The sequence below is a fragment of the Equus caballus genome, chromosome 19 (assembly GCF_041296265.1).
Source record: "Equus caballus isolate H_3958 breed thoroughbred chromosome 19, TB-T2T, whole genome shotgun sequence".
Taxonomy (NCBI): domain Eukaryota; kingdom Metazoa; phylum Chordata; class Mammalia; order Perissodactyla; family Equidae; genus Equus; species Equus caballus.
The window spans coordinates 34,959,076-34,973,406 of record NC_091702.1 but is presented as its reverse complement, the minus strand read 5'-3'; the positions used below and the strand labels follow the sequence as shown (position 1 = coordinate 34,973,406).

General features: G+C 43.9%; 1 protein-coding gene across 1 annotated transcript; it reads right to left on the bottom strand.

Moving 5' to 3' along the window:
• Positions 1-1,545: 1,545 nt before the first annotated feature.
• On the bottom strand, positions 1,546-12,187 carry ADIPOQ (adiponectin, C1Q and collagen domain containing). The gene is made up of 3 exons (XM_001499514.6): positions 11,934-12,187; positions 4,709-4,915; positions 1,546-3,838 (listed from the first exon to the last, which is right to left on the bottom strand). Exons 2-3 carry the CDS (start codon positions 4,905-4,907, stop codon positions 3,318-3,320), a joined length of 720 nt encoding a protein of 239 aa, XP_001499564.1. The 5' UTR covers positions 4,908-4,915; positions 11,934-12,187; the 3' UTR covers positions 1,546-3,317.
• Positions 12,188-14,331: the final 2,144 nt, after the last annotated feature.

Genomic DNA, 14,331 nt, shown 5'->3' with positions numbered 1-14,331 from the left:
GTGAAGGGTGCTTTTACACTCACGGGAGCCACCACTGCTGAGGAGTGACCCCTGACTTAGTCAGCAAGCCCTTCTTGAGTGCTGCCAAAATTTCTAGAATGCAACGTACGCCATAAATCCAAAAGTGTTGAGAACCCAAACAAAGGTTGGGTTTTTTTTTTTTTTTTCATTTTTAATGTGCATTTCTTTTATTATTGGAGATGCTGACCTTCTACTCCTAGGCATGGGGATTAGGCTAAAAAGAATCAGCTATCTCTTTGTCACACGTGGTTAGACTTGTTGAAAACAAAGTCCACAGTTCCTTCAGTTTTTGAGGAAGTGAACCAAGGAAGAGTCAGCCTAACCCTAGAAAAGACTATCCTTGTACCATAGCGAAAGCTAACATTCGTTCCTCTAACACACTGGGCTTTTTTAAATTGAGATATAATTGACATTTGACACTATATTAGCTTCAGATGTACAACATAATGATTCTATATATGTATATATTGCATAGGTTGCTTACATGTAAAATGTCTACTAAACTAAACTGCTTTACCTTCAAACTATATTCTAAAGCATTCTGACAATTTTGGTTTAAATTATAGTTTGAGGGTTATTTGTGATACCCTACCCTGTCCCCCAATACTGTAGCTTAAGAAATCACTATCAACTTATATATGTATATATGTATATACACAAAAGAACTGGTAGAACAAAATGTTTACTGTAATAGTCTCTTGGAAGCAGAATTATGATTGAATTTTATTTTTCCTTGAAACTGTCCTGTACTTTCCAATTTTTTGTGATGAAAATGCATTATCTTTGTAATCAGAAAAAAATCAAAAAATATTGTTAAATGGTTCTTCCACTGATAAATGACCAGAAACTTACATAAAAGCAAGTGCCTTTATACTTCATTAACAACACAATACTAAATGTATGATGATACCATTACCAACTTTCTAAAGTCTTCTTATTCATAGTACTGAAGGCAAAAAGAACAAAAGATTTATAAGCTGGAACTGTAACTGATGAAATATCATTAAAACTCTGGGGTTGCATTTCCAACCATGACAGATTTATGGAGTCTGGAATTATCCTCCCACCATAAGCAACTAGAAAACTGGAGGAAATAGATGAAAAATAAATTTCAGATATTGGACAACAGGTAGTGCAGGACTATGATCCATAAGAGAAGGGAAACAAATGAAGTGAGCCCTACAATTACCCAGGTTACAGTCTTTTTGATATCATGAGGGAGAGCCTAGAACTAGACAGTATAGAGCCTGAAAGGGACGCCTACCCCGCTGAATGCAGAGTGGAAGGACAGACAGAAAAGGGTCTTGGATGATATCGCTTGAGCCACTAGTTCAAGCCTTACCTGAAGACAGAACAGCTCTGATATTTCCCATTATGCAAGGAAATACCTTTTTTTCCTTAGGTTAGTTTGAGTTGGATTTTCTGTCGTTTACAACGTAGAATCCTGCCTAACAGAAGGTTTATCGCTTTGTTCCTCTCTAACCCCCATGTCTTTCTCCAAAAATGAAAACAAAAGGCACGTGATGCAAGTGCTTCTGCTTTTAATGCTGGACAGTATCTTTACTTGAAAATAATGATAGGTAAGCATTTTAAGAGACAAAGCTCTATATGTAGAAATAATAGTTAATGAACAGGAGTACACGTATAAAAGGGAATCATTCAGAATTTAAAACCGTAAGCAAAAAATAGGTTTTCCACTTCTATATTTATCCAGAATCCTATTAATTCTGCTTTTGCTAAAATCTTTGAAGAGTGTTACTCAAGCTATTGTCTCCTGAGAAGCTGTTTATTACTATCAACGATCTGTAATTTTTTTGAAGAATATTTGACAGTAAAAAATTGCGTATATTTAAGATGTAGAATTTGAAGATACATACACATTGTAAAATAATCACCACAGTCAAGCTAATTAACATATCCATCACTTCAAATTGTTATCATTTTCTTTTCTTCTTTCTTTTTGTGGAATTGTTAAAGAACAAGAATAGACTCAGAAGGCCCGTCTTCCCAGATCCAGCTGGTACTCAAGGAAAGAATGGTTTCCGAACTCCTTTGTGGGTTTTTCATCACAGACTCAAGCTACCTCCTTGAGGGAAAATTCTTTAAGTGTTCTGGAAGGCATGATCATCCCTAACCCCAGTGGAAAAGATTCAGCTGTTCAGTGGAGCAAAGATTGGATGCTCACAATCAGGGAGTTCCTAAAATAAAAATGTTTTTTGTAGATAAGGATTAGTTACATGGAGAGACTGAAATGGAGTCAATTCTGGGTAGATGTGAGATTCAAGAGACTGGTCTTCGTGAGGCATTTATCGTAAACCTGCCGGGAGACTCAGGGGGAAAGGAAACACAGTCCTCCCCAGGCAGTTGTCCCTGGCCTGGTGGGAGGCTGTCTCCCATACCCGGGATTCTCCTCCAGGGTCACATGCGGAGGGTCACAGGGGAACAGTGTGCGAGGAAGGTTTGCAGGAAAGAGCTGTCTCATCAGAGAAGCTTCTCGACCAGGTGGCCTCGAGGAACAGGGAGGATTTCAGCACTTGGAGATGGAGTTGGTTTTCTGGGCCAGAGGGAAGAGCATAAGGAAAGACACGGAGAAGAGGAGTACAGAATAGCGCAGGGGCCACTGATTCATCCCTCTGGGATGAGACCTAGTCATAGAACCACCTTCTCTGAGGGAGTTCTGCTGGGGGAAAGGCATAACGTACGATGAAGGCAAATTCAAAGGTGAGCCAGGTGAGCTGGGTGGGAGACCCCTACCAACATCCCCAAAGAGGCCGTATATTCTGTAAAAAGGACTCAGGCTAGTGGAAAAGGGCCACAGCCCTGGGTTTGATTTCTAGCTCCGCCAGTGAATACCTGTGTGACCTTAGGTATTCACTTAACTGTCTCAGCCTCAGGACCCCAAGTATAAAAAGAGAAGAATAATATCTTTCCTGTGTACCTCACAGGACTGGCATGAACATCAGGAGAAACAGGGGGCACAGAATAGCATTGTCGAAGACTTTCTTGTAGTTTATCTTGTCATGTATCTGAAACTCCCCAGTAAATGTTACCATCCTTTCATTGCCAATACACCCAGACTCTTGAAGCCAGGGAATATGTCTTCTTCAGGACTGGGAACACAATATATGATTTTTTTAAAGGTACTTGGTAAATGAATGAATGAGTAAATGAGTGACTAATGTTCAGAGCCCTCCAACTAGATAATAAAATCATTTTCCTAACTACAATGGAAACCTGTGGACTGTTCTTTGACTTTTGGGCTGTTTGGCGTGGTGGAGGCTCTGAGTTAGTGGTAATCAGTTGGTGTCGTGGTAGAGAAGGAAGCCTGTGAAGGTGGAGTCATTGACATTATCGGCATAGAGCCCATTATGATCTCCATCCCCATACACCTGGAGCCAGACTTGGTCGCCCTTCTCCAGATAGAGGAGAACAGAGCCTGAGGCCTGGTCCAAGTTCTTGTCCTGGTACTGGTCATAGGTGAAGAGCACAGCCTTGTCCTTCTTGTAGAGGCTGACCTTCACATCCTTCAAGTAGACTGTGATGTGGTAGGAGAAGTAGTACAGCCCAGGAATGTTGCAGTGGAATTTGCCCGTGCTGCCATCATAGTGGTTTTGCTGATTGTAGAAGATCTTGGTAAAACGAATGGGAACATTGGGGACGGTGACTCGGGTCTCCAATCCTACACTGAATGCTGAGCGGTATACATAGGAACTTTCTCCAGGTTCTCCTTTCCTGCCTGGGATTCCCGGAAAGCCTCTGGGACCTTCAACTCCAGGCACTCCAGTTTCACCAGCATCACCCTTAGGCCCAACAAGACCTAGGGAAGGAGCAGACTTCAGTGACTACAAGGGACAGAACTCCTGCCTAGGTTAGGTCCAGCCTAAAACACTGTCCCTATGGAGCCTTCTCACAACCTGTTTGACTTACAGAGCAAGGAACCAATGGGAGCTCCCAAAGGGGAGAGTTTCACGTCCTCCTTCCACATCCCCCCAGCAGAATCCCATCAATTCATTGCTAACCTTCTCTCCTATAAGTCTCCATCATAGACCCTCCATGCCCCCAACCCTTTATGTGCTGGCTCAACCAACCGTACTTTTGCTCTTCTGTTCCCTCTGCCCTGCCTCCTCTTTGAAGCCTTCATTTTTAATCCAGGCCTGCATTGAGGGCATTTTCTCTCTGTTCTATACCTTGGACATTTGTCCACGTTGGACTTGGCATATTTGGAGTGAACTTCCTTGTAGTAACCTCTAACAGAGCCTTGTGCATTAGATTTGTCTTCGTGAGTAGACCAAGAGTTCTCCAAGAGAAGGACAGTGAGCTGCAGGAGGTGTGCATGGTGTGGTTGAATGCCACTGAATGGAATGGGAATTAAGTGGAAATGAGGAGAAATAAGAATATAAACAGATTGGGAATAGGGATGGATGGAAGTGGGGGTGGGAAAGGAGATGGGGAGGGTGATGTAGATAGAGCAGAGTCAATGGCACTGGTTTTACAGATAACATCTATTCTCAGCACCAGAAAGCCAACCCAGAATTCACTTCAGGTTGCTCGTAAGTCACATAAAAAAGCTTTGCTTCTTCCCCATAACTAGGTCTGAGTCGATAACTAATGCCCTAGTCTAATTCTAGAAGCCCTCCTATACCCAGGAGACATCTGTGATGGAAGAGGCCAAAAACCTTGTTCTTACCTGGATCTCCTTTCTCACCCTTCTCGCCAGGGGTGCCATCTCTGCCATCGCGGCCTGGGGTCCCATTGTGGCCAGGATGCCCTGGGATGCCTGCCATCCAACCTGCGCAGCCCTCCTTGGGCAGAGTCTCTTCAGTCGTGGTAACCTCACCCGGACTCGGCAGGACTAGTAGCAATAGAACAGCTTGGAGCAACAGCATCCTGAGTCCTGGAATCCAAATCTGCACTGTCAGCCATGAGAGCAGACCCCAAACAGCACACCCAACCCAAACACACACACACATATACATACATACACATACTTGCACACACATGTACGCACAAGCACACACACACACATAGTCTTTCCTTGATCTAGTCAGACAACCAGAGACACATTGTCCCATGAGAATATCCACTGACCCTTTGCCTAGGCCACCCTTACTTACACCTTCTCACCTGCCTGATCCTTACTCAGCCTTTAGGACACAGTTGGGACGTCAGCTCTTTCAGGAACTCCTCCTGGTCCTCCCTCCCCAACCTGGGTTGGTTGTCCCACCTCTGTGTCACCCAGGGCCCTCACCATTGCTCTTCTTGCAGTGTACTGGGATGCCTGATTGGCTTGCCTCCTTCCTCCATTAAACTACAAGCACTGGGGGCAAAGCCTAACACCCTCCCAGTAGAGAGTAGGGATTAAATAAGTATTTATAATGAAAAAAAAAAGAGCAAGAGAGCCAGAGAGAGGAGGGTAGGAAGAGGGAAGAAAAGGAGAAAGGAAGAGGGAAAGAAGCAGGGAGGGTAGAGTACATTTGAAATATGTATTCACAAAGCTCAAGTGGCACAGGTGGCCAAGAGACTCCCTGTCTCAGACTGCTTCTCTAGGTCCCCCTCCCAGAAGGCAGTCCTTTACGTGCATAGGGACTCTTGTCCCCTCCCAGCATCTACCTCTGATATTAGAGTGATCTTAGCCTGCCACGCCTGATTGCCAGACTCTTAGTCTCCCAATCCCTGTCTTACCAGGGAATTGAGAGAAAGCACCACAGAGGGGGAAATATGTCCTAGGATCCTGGACCACAGGCATCACTAAGACCCTCTGTGGAGTTCGAAAGTGGTTAATCCCAAGCACGTGATTCTAAACAAAACACAGTCCATGTGTACTTTTTTACCCTAAAGACTCACTATTTTTCATCAGTTTGCTTGTCTCATAGATTACACAAAGTCTCCAAAATTGAGTTTGGCTTCAGGAAATAGCCTCTTTGTAAGGAATGCAGGCAAGATCTGAATTAGCAATCTTACCCCAAAGATGTATATGGTGTCTGGAATCCCACCCTAATCCCACTCATTACCTGGGGCTCTATAATGCCCTCTCCATGTGACACAATCAACTCATCTTTCGTACACACATATATACACATGCAAAAATACATGCTCATGTGTTCATTAAAATAGTAATATAAACACTTTGGAAACTACAAAAAACAAAACAATCCCCAATCCTAAGAATTTCTCTATTTGTTTTTAAACATAGTGGAAAACACACTTTACATAGAAATTTTATTCCCCTATCTTTTCCTGGTCATTTTCTAGTTTTTATAATCATCATTTTAAATGTGTGTGTGCTAGTCCATCACATGGATTTAACCAAAATACGCTTCAGCACTTCCATTTTGTTGAACTTTTAGCTTACTTCCACTTTAAGATATTGTTTTAAAATCTATAACAAATATCCTTAGCATATAGTTTATCCCCAAATTCTTGTTCTGTTATGACATAGTCCCACAAGTAAAATTACTGGACAAGAGGTATGGACATTTTTAAGGCTCTTGATGCATATTCCCAAATTGCAGTTTGTTCTACTGTCCCCCAGCAGTGTGTGAGTGTGCACATCACTACCTAACTACTTCATCAACTTCGGATATTATCATTAAACACCATTTTTGTTGCTGCTAGTTTAGCAAACTAAAGAAATGGCACTTCCCTACTTTGATCATTAATGAGTCGTACATTTTATTAAAGGTCTATTTCCTAATTTAATTTCCTATCCTAATTTAATGTCCCCATTCAAGATACTTCTCTTAGTTGTTTTTGTCACTTAATTTATTAGGGACAAAATGATTTGTGTGAGCTCTTTATACAAACACTTTGTCACATAGGCTGTGACTATTTTCTCTAGAGTGCAGATTATTTTGTTTCATTTATCCTGATTTTTAGGTGACAGAAGTTTTAGTTTTTATGTAGTCAACTCTGTTGATATTTTTCTCTGCTTCTAAGTGTTAAACAGTCCTTATTCATGCGAGGGTTTGGTTAAAATTCTATTTTATTTTCCTTTGTTGTTTGATATATTTTAAATTTCACTCCTTAATCCATCTCTGATATTTTGTTTTGGTGTAAATTGTGATCTAAAATACTCAATTTCTCCCTATTTGTAAACTAGCTGTTTAAAGATACCTTATTAAATTAATCTTTTCCCTCTCTATTGATCTGATGCATCATTTATCAACTATCAAGTTCTAACAGGATCTTACAAGTAAAGTGAGAATAGAGAATGAGACTGTCAGGCAGAGAGGAGGGGAATCAGAGAGACTCAGGCGACACAGCAGCAGAGACAGGAGCTGATGGAGGCGGATGCTGCCCCTTGGTGGTCATGAGTCTCTAGCTAAGGCTCACTCTTACCATCTACAGGTACCTTTGTTGCCCTCTACTGGATTTGGAGGGCTTGGAAGGGCGTTCCCAATAGCTGCTGGAAATAGAAGTCATAGCTTAGTCTTGGCTTGTCCCAAGATAAGAAAAAAGAGGTGAGTTAGATGAGAAGCCAAGGAGGAGAGACCAGCCAAGCACTTTTTGTATGTAGGAAGAATACTTGTTCTGAAACTTTTAAGATTTCATGTCTTTAAACTTTCCCCATATTTGTCACCTCCATCCTAGCTCCTTAAGGGGTTAGCAATCAAATTCCTGAGAAGACCTCTGAGAGGCTCTGTGCTTGCTTTCTCCAGAAATGGTGAGGGCAGAATCTATGAGGCTGTGTTCTTTTCCACGGAGGACAGGAGGAGAGAATACAGAAAATGAGGTGGAGGCATCTACAGAAAGCCCCAAAGATAAAGGGTAATTGGGGGCATACTCCAAACCACTGGAGGGAGTGAAAAGTCAGAAGGTCTCTAGAATTCTCTGTTCCTCCTCCTCTTTTAAAAATTAAGATTCTGGAGGCCAGCCTGGTTGCATAGTGGTAAAGTTTGCAGGCTCCGCTTCAGTGGCTGGGGGTTCGCCAGTTTGGATCCTGGGCACAGACCTACACACTGCTCATCAGGCCATGCTGCAGCAGCATCCCACATAGAAGAACTAGAAGGACTTACAAGCAGGATATACAACTATGTACAGTGGCTTTGGGGAGGAAAAAAAAGAGAGAAAGATTGGCAACAGATGTTAGCTCAGGACGAATCCTCCTCACCAAAAAAGGCATACCTTAAAAAAAAAAAAATCAAGATTCTACTCTCCCAGCCCAAGGGAAGGCATTCCGTCCTCAACACTTCCATGTGGTGGACAGATTTCTCCACTAACAGGGACAACCAGTCTGGGTTCCATGACAGTGGCATGGGGTGGAGGTACTAAAAGGAGGGGTGAGGGGAGATGGGTACATGATTCTAGGAAGTTTCCGATGCTAAGAACAGATTCCAACTGAAGAAGAAGGTTGCAATTGATAACAATTGAAGGTCAGTACAGAGGTGCCCAATTTTCAAAAAATGTATTCCAAAATGATTTGTGCTCTTTGTTTAGATATAGCAATCGTTACACTTTGATTTCGGAAAACTGCTATTTCTATAGGGGAAAACTTTATTAAATGAGATTGTAATCTCAGACTATAATCTAAGACTCAGTTGTGCCTGTAAAGAAAGCTTTTATGAGGATCATGAAGCTAAATCCCAAGTTCTACTTACAATGCTTTGTCTGTGTAGAATGTCATTTGTAAAGTCCTTACCTCTTGATATCTCATTTAATTCTCACAATCATTTTGAGAGACAGTATGAGGGACAAAAGGAAACACATGCTCGGTGATCTCAGTGCTTAGTGAAAATAATTTGTTCTTACCTGTTACACGTTTCAGTCATCCGTTTGTTGGAGGATAAGTGGCATAATCCACATAAAGCACTTAGAACAGTGCCTGGCACATGTCAGTGCTCAATCAAGGTGAACTATGACTGTACCCATTTTAGAGATGAGGAAAGCGGGTTTCAGGAAGGTTACGTGATTTGTCCAAGATCCCAGAGGTAGAAGTAGAGGCGCTGGAAACCCAACTCTGGTTTTCCAAAGCCAACAATGGACTCTTCGGCATAGCCAGAGGGGAAAAGCACCAGGGTCACACATCTGCCTTTTAATATTCACTCCATAGGATGGGGGACAGAATACTGTGAAAAAACTCTCCAGATTATGATGCAAGTGACCTGGTATCTAGTCTAGGCTCCACCATTAACTCACTGGGTGACTTACCTGCCCCCACCGCATCTCCCAGAACTCATGCTCTTTGTCTGCAAATATGATTATTAATGACAGTAATCCTTACCTAGCCTATTTCACAATATTATTGTGAGAACTAATTGACTAAAAGTATGAAGAAGTGTTTTGTAAACTTATAAAGTATTCCAAATATAGGTGAAGAGAAGGGAAGCAAACAAATGTTTATGGACTACCTGCTAAGGACCACCCCTGTACCTCCACCACCCCTTTAATCTCACTTCACCTTTACAATTCCAGGAGGCAGGACTCAGTTCCCACAAGAGAAATCCGAGGACCGGAGAGGTTTAGTAACTTCTGGCCAAGGATGACAAGGAAAAGAGTGCAGAGGCGCCTTTTGAAGTCCAAGCCTGAGTTCTTTTCCACTGCACTGGCTTTCATGGTGCTCACTTTTAAAATTATACCAGGGAGTGAGTATGATGTTCTCTGCATCCTAAAGGGCCAGAGGATCTCTCATTTCACATGTGAAAATGTATGAGGAATTCCATTTTGGCCTGCTGAAATTTCAGTAACAACAGCAAAACCTTGTGAAATGCAAGGAGGGGGTCTCCTTTGGGACTGGCAGCAGACAGCAGAATGGGGGAAAGAGGTCACTAAACCCAGTGCCAATCTTTCCAGCAGGAAAGGGCATGAAAGGACAGTTCATAAAGTCCCTGAGGGACAAAAGGGACTCCCAAAATCATCTCTCCCATGCTCTGCTTTCGCAAATGGAAGGCTGTGAGGAAGGACAGGGACGCATTTATTAGGTCCTCAGAGAAGACAGCACCCACAGTGGGAGTTTTACACATTATTTATTTTAATCTTTACAAGAACTCCATGAAGCAAGGAAAATGACCCCAACTTTAGAGATGGGAAAACTGAGAGATTAAGGCAATGATCCCTGAGAGATTGCCATCCTGACTTCCAAACCAGTGAGCTTTCCAACACATTACACGGGCTTTAAAAAGGTTTGTCCGGCTCAGCTTCTTAATCTGCTAAATGAGATCGTGTCAGATCAGGGACATGAAAACACTTTGAAATTGGCAAGAGTGCTTTGTAGTATAAATTGCGTAAGGCACTTCCAGATCTTATTTCATCCAATCCTCCCCATAGCCCTGCTTTTGACTCCACTCTATAAAAGAATCTGAGACTCGAAGACACCAAGATGCTGGCTTAAAATCATGCAACTGTGGGGTTGAATTATACTAAATTACTGTTTTTAAAGGTCAGAATGGTAGAATATCAGCAATGCCACATGGTGCAACCTAATAATAAATGGCAGAACCAGGAATCAACTCAGCTCTGTCCGGTTCCCAGGAGGATTACCTGGGAGACAGTATTTCACTCAGCTCTGGGAGAGCTGTCGGCATTCCCAAGCCCAACACACACACACACACACACACACACACACACACACACACATGCGTATTCTCAAGGAACTAGTAAAGCAGAGCATCCCTCCACCACATTTTTAGGATCAGTCTCTCTTCACATGAAGGAATTCCTGATTGAAAGCTTCTACTCCAAAGCTTCTACCTCCTGACCTCAGCCAAGTGTCTCCTGGCTTGAAAAGGAGTAAGGGGAAAGTTTGTCCCTGCAGCCACTTTAGAAAGAACACAGAGCAATGCCTGTGTCTCTTCTCAGACTTAAGGGAGGGAGGAAACAAGGCCACCAGTTAGGTACAGGGCTCCCTTTCCACTGCACTGCGTCAAGAACAAAGCTGATGCTCTTAACGCTCCTTTGGGCATATCCCACCAGTATAAAGCGCTCCTCAACCTTGTCAGGAGGAGCTGGTCTTTCTCATAATGGAGGAAGGCACCAGGAATGAGGCAGCTGCATCCCTTGTGAGGCTTGATCTGAAAACCAGGACGTCTCCCAACCAGAGACCCACATCCTCTGGCACATGAGTGCTGGCCTGGTCTCTAAAATCCTTCCCACTCCGACCTTCTGCATCTACAGCTAAAAACAACCAGGATGCTTCAAATGCTGGGCTCACTGGGGTAAGCAGGATTGGGCTTGGCAAAGGCCAGGTAGATCTGGTTGTTTCTGTCAGAAAATGTCTTCTAAAAATAGGATTTTTCACAAGCTCCAGTAGATGCCAGGCCCCTTGCTCACTTTATCTCATTTGAACCTCTCATCACCCTGTGAGATACCCCGCATCTGTGTAGATAACCCCACACCTACAGACACCCCCAGATCTATAGACAACCACCACATCTCACATCTTTGTATCTCATAAACCCGACCCAGTGTCTGGCACGTGGAATCTGCTCAACAAATTTTTGCTGAGTGGAATCAAGCAGCAGAGCTGGCTTCCTAACCCAGTCTGAGATCAGAGCTCAGGTTTTTCTCAAGCTGCCTCTTCACCTGCTTCTTTCTTTGTCTCCGTGGTCAAGCTAAGAAGTGATTGATCCCTTTCTCCTCTTATCTAATTGGACTCTATCACTGCACCTTCCCTTCCATCTCACTGACCCCAATCTTTTTTCTGGGTCAGCATCCTGCTTACCCAGGCAACATTCGGGATGGTCCCAGGCAGTCTGACCAGAGAAACAGCCCTTTCTCCTGTAGCTGTGGGAGAATTGAGGAAGAAGCCCAAGGCCTATCTGCCTCCACCAGTGCTGCCCTGGCCAGGGTTTTGCCTGGGTAGAGCATCCATCCCCACCCTGCTATAACAAGAAAGCCTGGGCATACCCCAGCCAGAGGTTCCACTGCAGGACAGCCACCCCCAGCCCAGCCTGGAACTTTAATCGAATTGCTCTTACCCTCAGTGTAGAATCAGACCACACACTGCAGTCAGGATGGAAGTGAGGAGGAGATGGTCCAGCCTCAGCAGCCTGGTACTCATGGAGGCAGGCAGTCCCCACCTCACCATTGTCCCTTCCCATTGGCCAATTCATGAGGGCCAGAGACCAATGGGTGGGCACTTGCCCCTGGCAGCTGCCTCAGGTCTCCACCCCAGGGAACCTGGTGCAACTCAGCTTGGACTTGGGAGGCCAAGTGGAGCTTCAGTCACAACACTTGTATTCCCAGACCTTGGCCCTTATTTTTGCCTCCTAACAGCAACAGAAGTTGGGGCAAGGGTCAAGACCAGAAGCAGGAAAACAAGATATTTCTGCATGTGAGGGAGAAACTTCCTCACGTAAAATAAACTGCCCAGTGAGCCAGGAGACCTCTCTCTCCCCTATAGATTTGCTGTAATAATTCAGGGGCACCAATTACCACCATTGCACTCCTGTTCACTGCGCATGATTAAGTGTGAGATTGTGTGGTTCAGACATTGAGCACTTCAGAAGGGAGAACAGTCAGAGAGGACTGCAAGAGAGTAAGAAATAGAGCACACCCTCCACTCTCCAGCCTGGATCCCAGATTTTGGAAAGACTTTGTGTGTTACTTCTGAGAACTGAGATGAGGGGACGTCTCTAGGGTGGTGTGGGGCAGGGCCAGATTAAGACCTTTAGAGCTTCGAATTCCAAAAGATTATGGAGCCCCACTCCTAGTCAAATTCAATACAACAGAAAACTTACACAAAATGTGATAATAGAACACAATCTTTCAAGATTTTCTAGTTCCAAAGTTCAGGATAAGATTTTTAAAGCCAATTTTTTATGTGTCTGTGAGTCCTCATTTTGCCAGTGCCTTAAACACATACCTAATCCACCTCTGAGCTAGGAGTGGCCTAGAGGACCAGAAGCTGCCACCCACTTAAGGTTCCTAGAAGGCCTAAGCTTGAAGTGGCAACATTCATCACCTTAACTCTTTCTTGGCAAACCCACGTTCCGTTTTTGAAGAGAAGGATCAGAGGTGGTTCTTGCAAGCCATGAATTCTGATGCATTAAATCATGACCCTGGCGGGGCTGGCCCCGTGGCCGAGTGGTTAAGTTCGCGCGCTCCGCTGCAGGCGGCCCAGTGTTTCGTTGGTTCGAATCCTGGGCGCGGACATGGCACTGCTCATCGGACCACGCTGAGGCAGCGTCCCACATGCCACAACTAGAAGGACCCACAACGAAATATACAACTATGTACCGGGGGGCTTTGGGGAGAAAAATAAAATCTTTAAAAAAAAAAAAAAAAAAAAAAAATCATGACCCTGGCAAGGGCTCAGGATCCCAGCAACAACTTCTGCAATACCTTCAGAAACAGAATGTTCACAGGCAGAGGCTGGGCAAGCCTCTGCCTGCCCCCAAATACCACCTCCACTGGCCACAGAGAACCTAAAAGTCCACCAGCAAAGTAAAGTAAAAGTCTGATCTAAGGCCTTGGCCTCCTACAAATATGTCTAGAGAAGACACATCAGGCCATAGAGATTGGAGTCTTGAGTCCCCTTCGAAGGGCCCACTGGCTTAGACAAGGGGCCTATGAAAATGAGGTTCTACCATTACCAGGTAGGTGGGACTGAGGAGGAACCACAGAGAAACTGCAGCAACTCTCATTACATTACTGCTTTATTTTTACTGTGGCATTTTCTTATTTATTTTTGGTTTGTGTTCCTATCCGTTTCTCTTTACTAGAATGTAAACTTGATGAGAACAGGCCCTTTGCCTCTGCAATGTTGTGTCCCTTAACCCCTAGAATAAGATCTGGTACAAGGTAGGCAATGATAAATGTTGAGTCAATGAATGAGTGAGCATAGTTAATCTTCCTTTGGTGAGAGCCACGATGGTCTCCCATTTTACAGATCAGGTATTTGGAATTCAATGAGGTGAAGGGATTTGTCCAAGGCACAGATCCCAAGTTTGAACCCAGATCTGTCTGACTACAAAACCCATATGCCTTCTAATACCTCATGTCCTTCACCTCTCCTGATGGCCTATGAGACCCCAAGAGTCATGCCTGTACTTCAGGACAGCTTTGGGGTTGGCACAGAAAGTATCTTCTTCCGACCTTATGGGAATGCTGCTGGTTACAGCAGACTTTATCTATTGCACAAGGTGGAATGACTTTAGCTGCAGAAATCACGCCAAGACTGTACTGGGTCTGGCTGTCAGCCAGTGACATTGTGAAATCCTGTCATTTTGAGGCCTCAGGGAAATCTGCCATCCACCACAAAGGCCTTCATGTGGAAAGACGCAATTCTGTGGCATACTGGTTTAGAGATTGTAACTTAAAAACGTTCAGCCAGAAATGCCTTGAGGCTAGTCTTTTTCCCAGTATAGAAGTGTT

Coding starts and splice junctions, on each gene's coding strand:
- ADIPOQ (XM_001499514.6), bottom strand. CDS start 4,907: ATGCTGTTGCTCCAAGCTGTTCTATTGCTACTAGTCCTGCCGAGTCCG. Junction 3,839..4,708: donor GGGTGAGAAAGGAGATCCAG/GTAAGAACAAGG, acceptor CTCCTTCCCTAG/GTCTTGTTGGGCCTAAGGGT.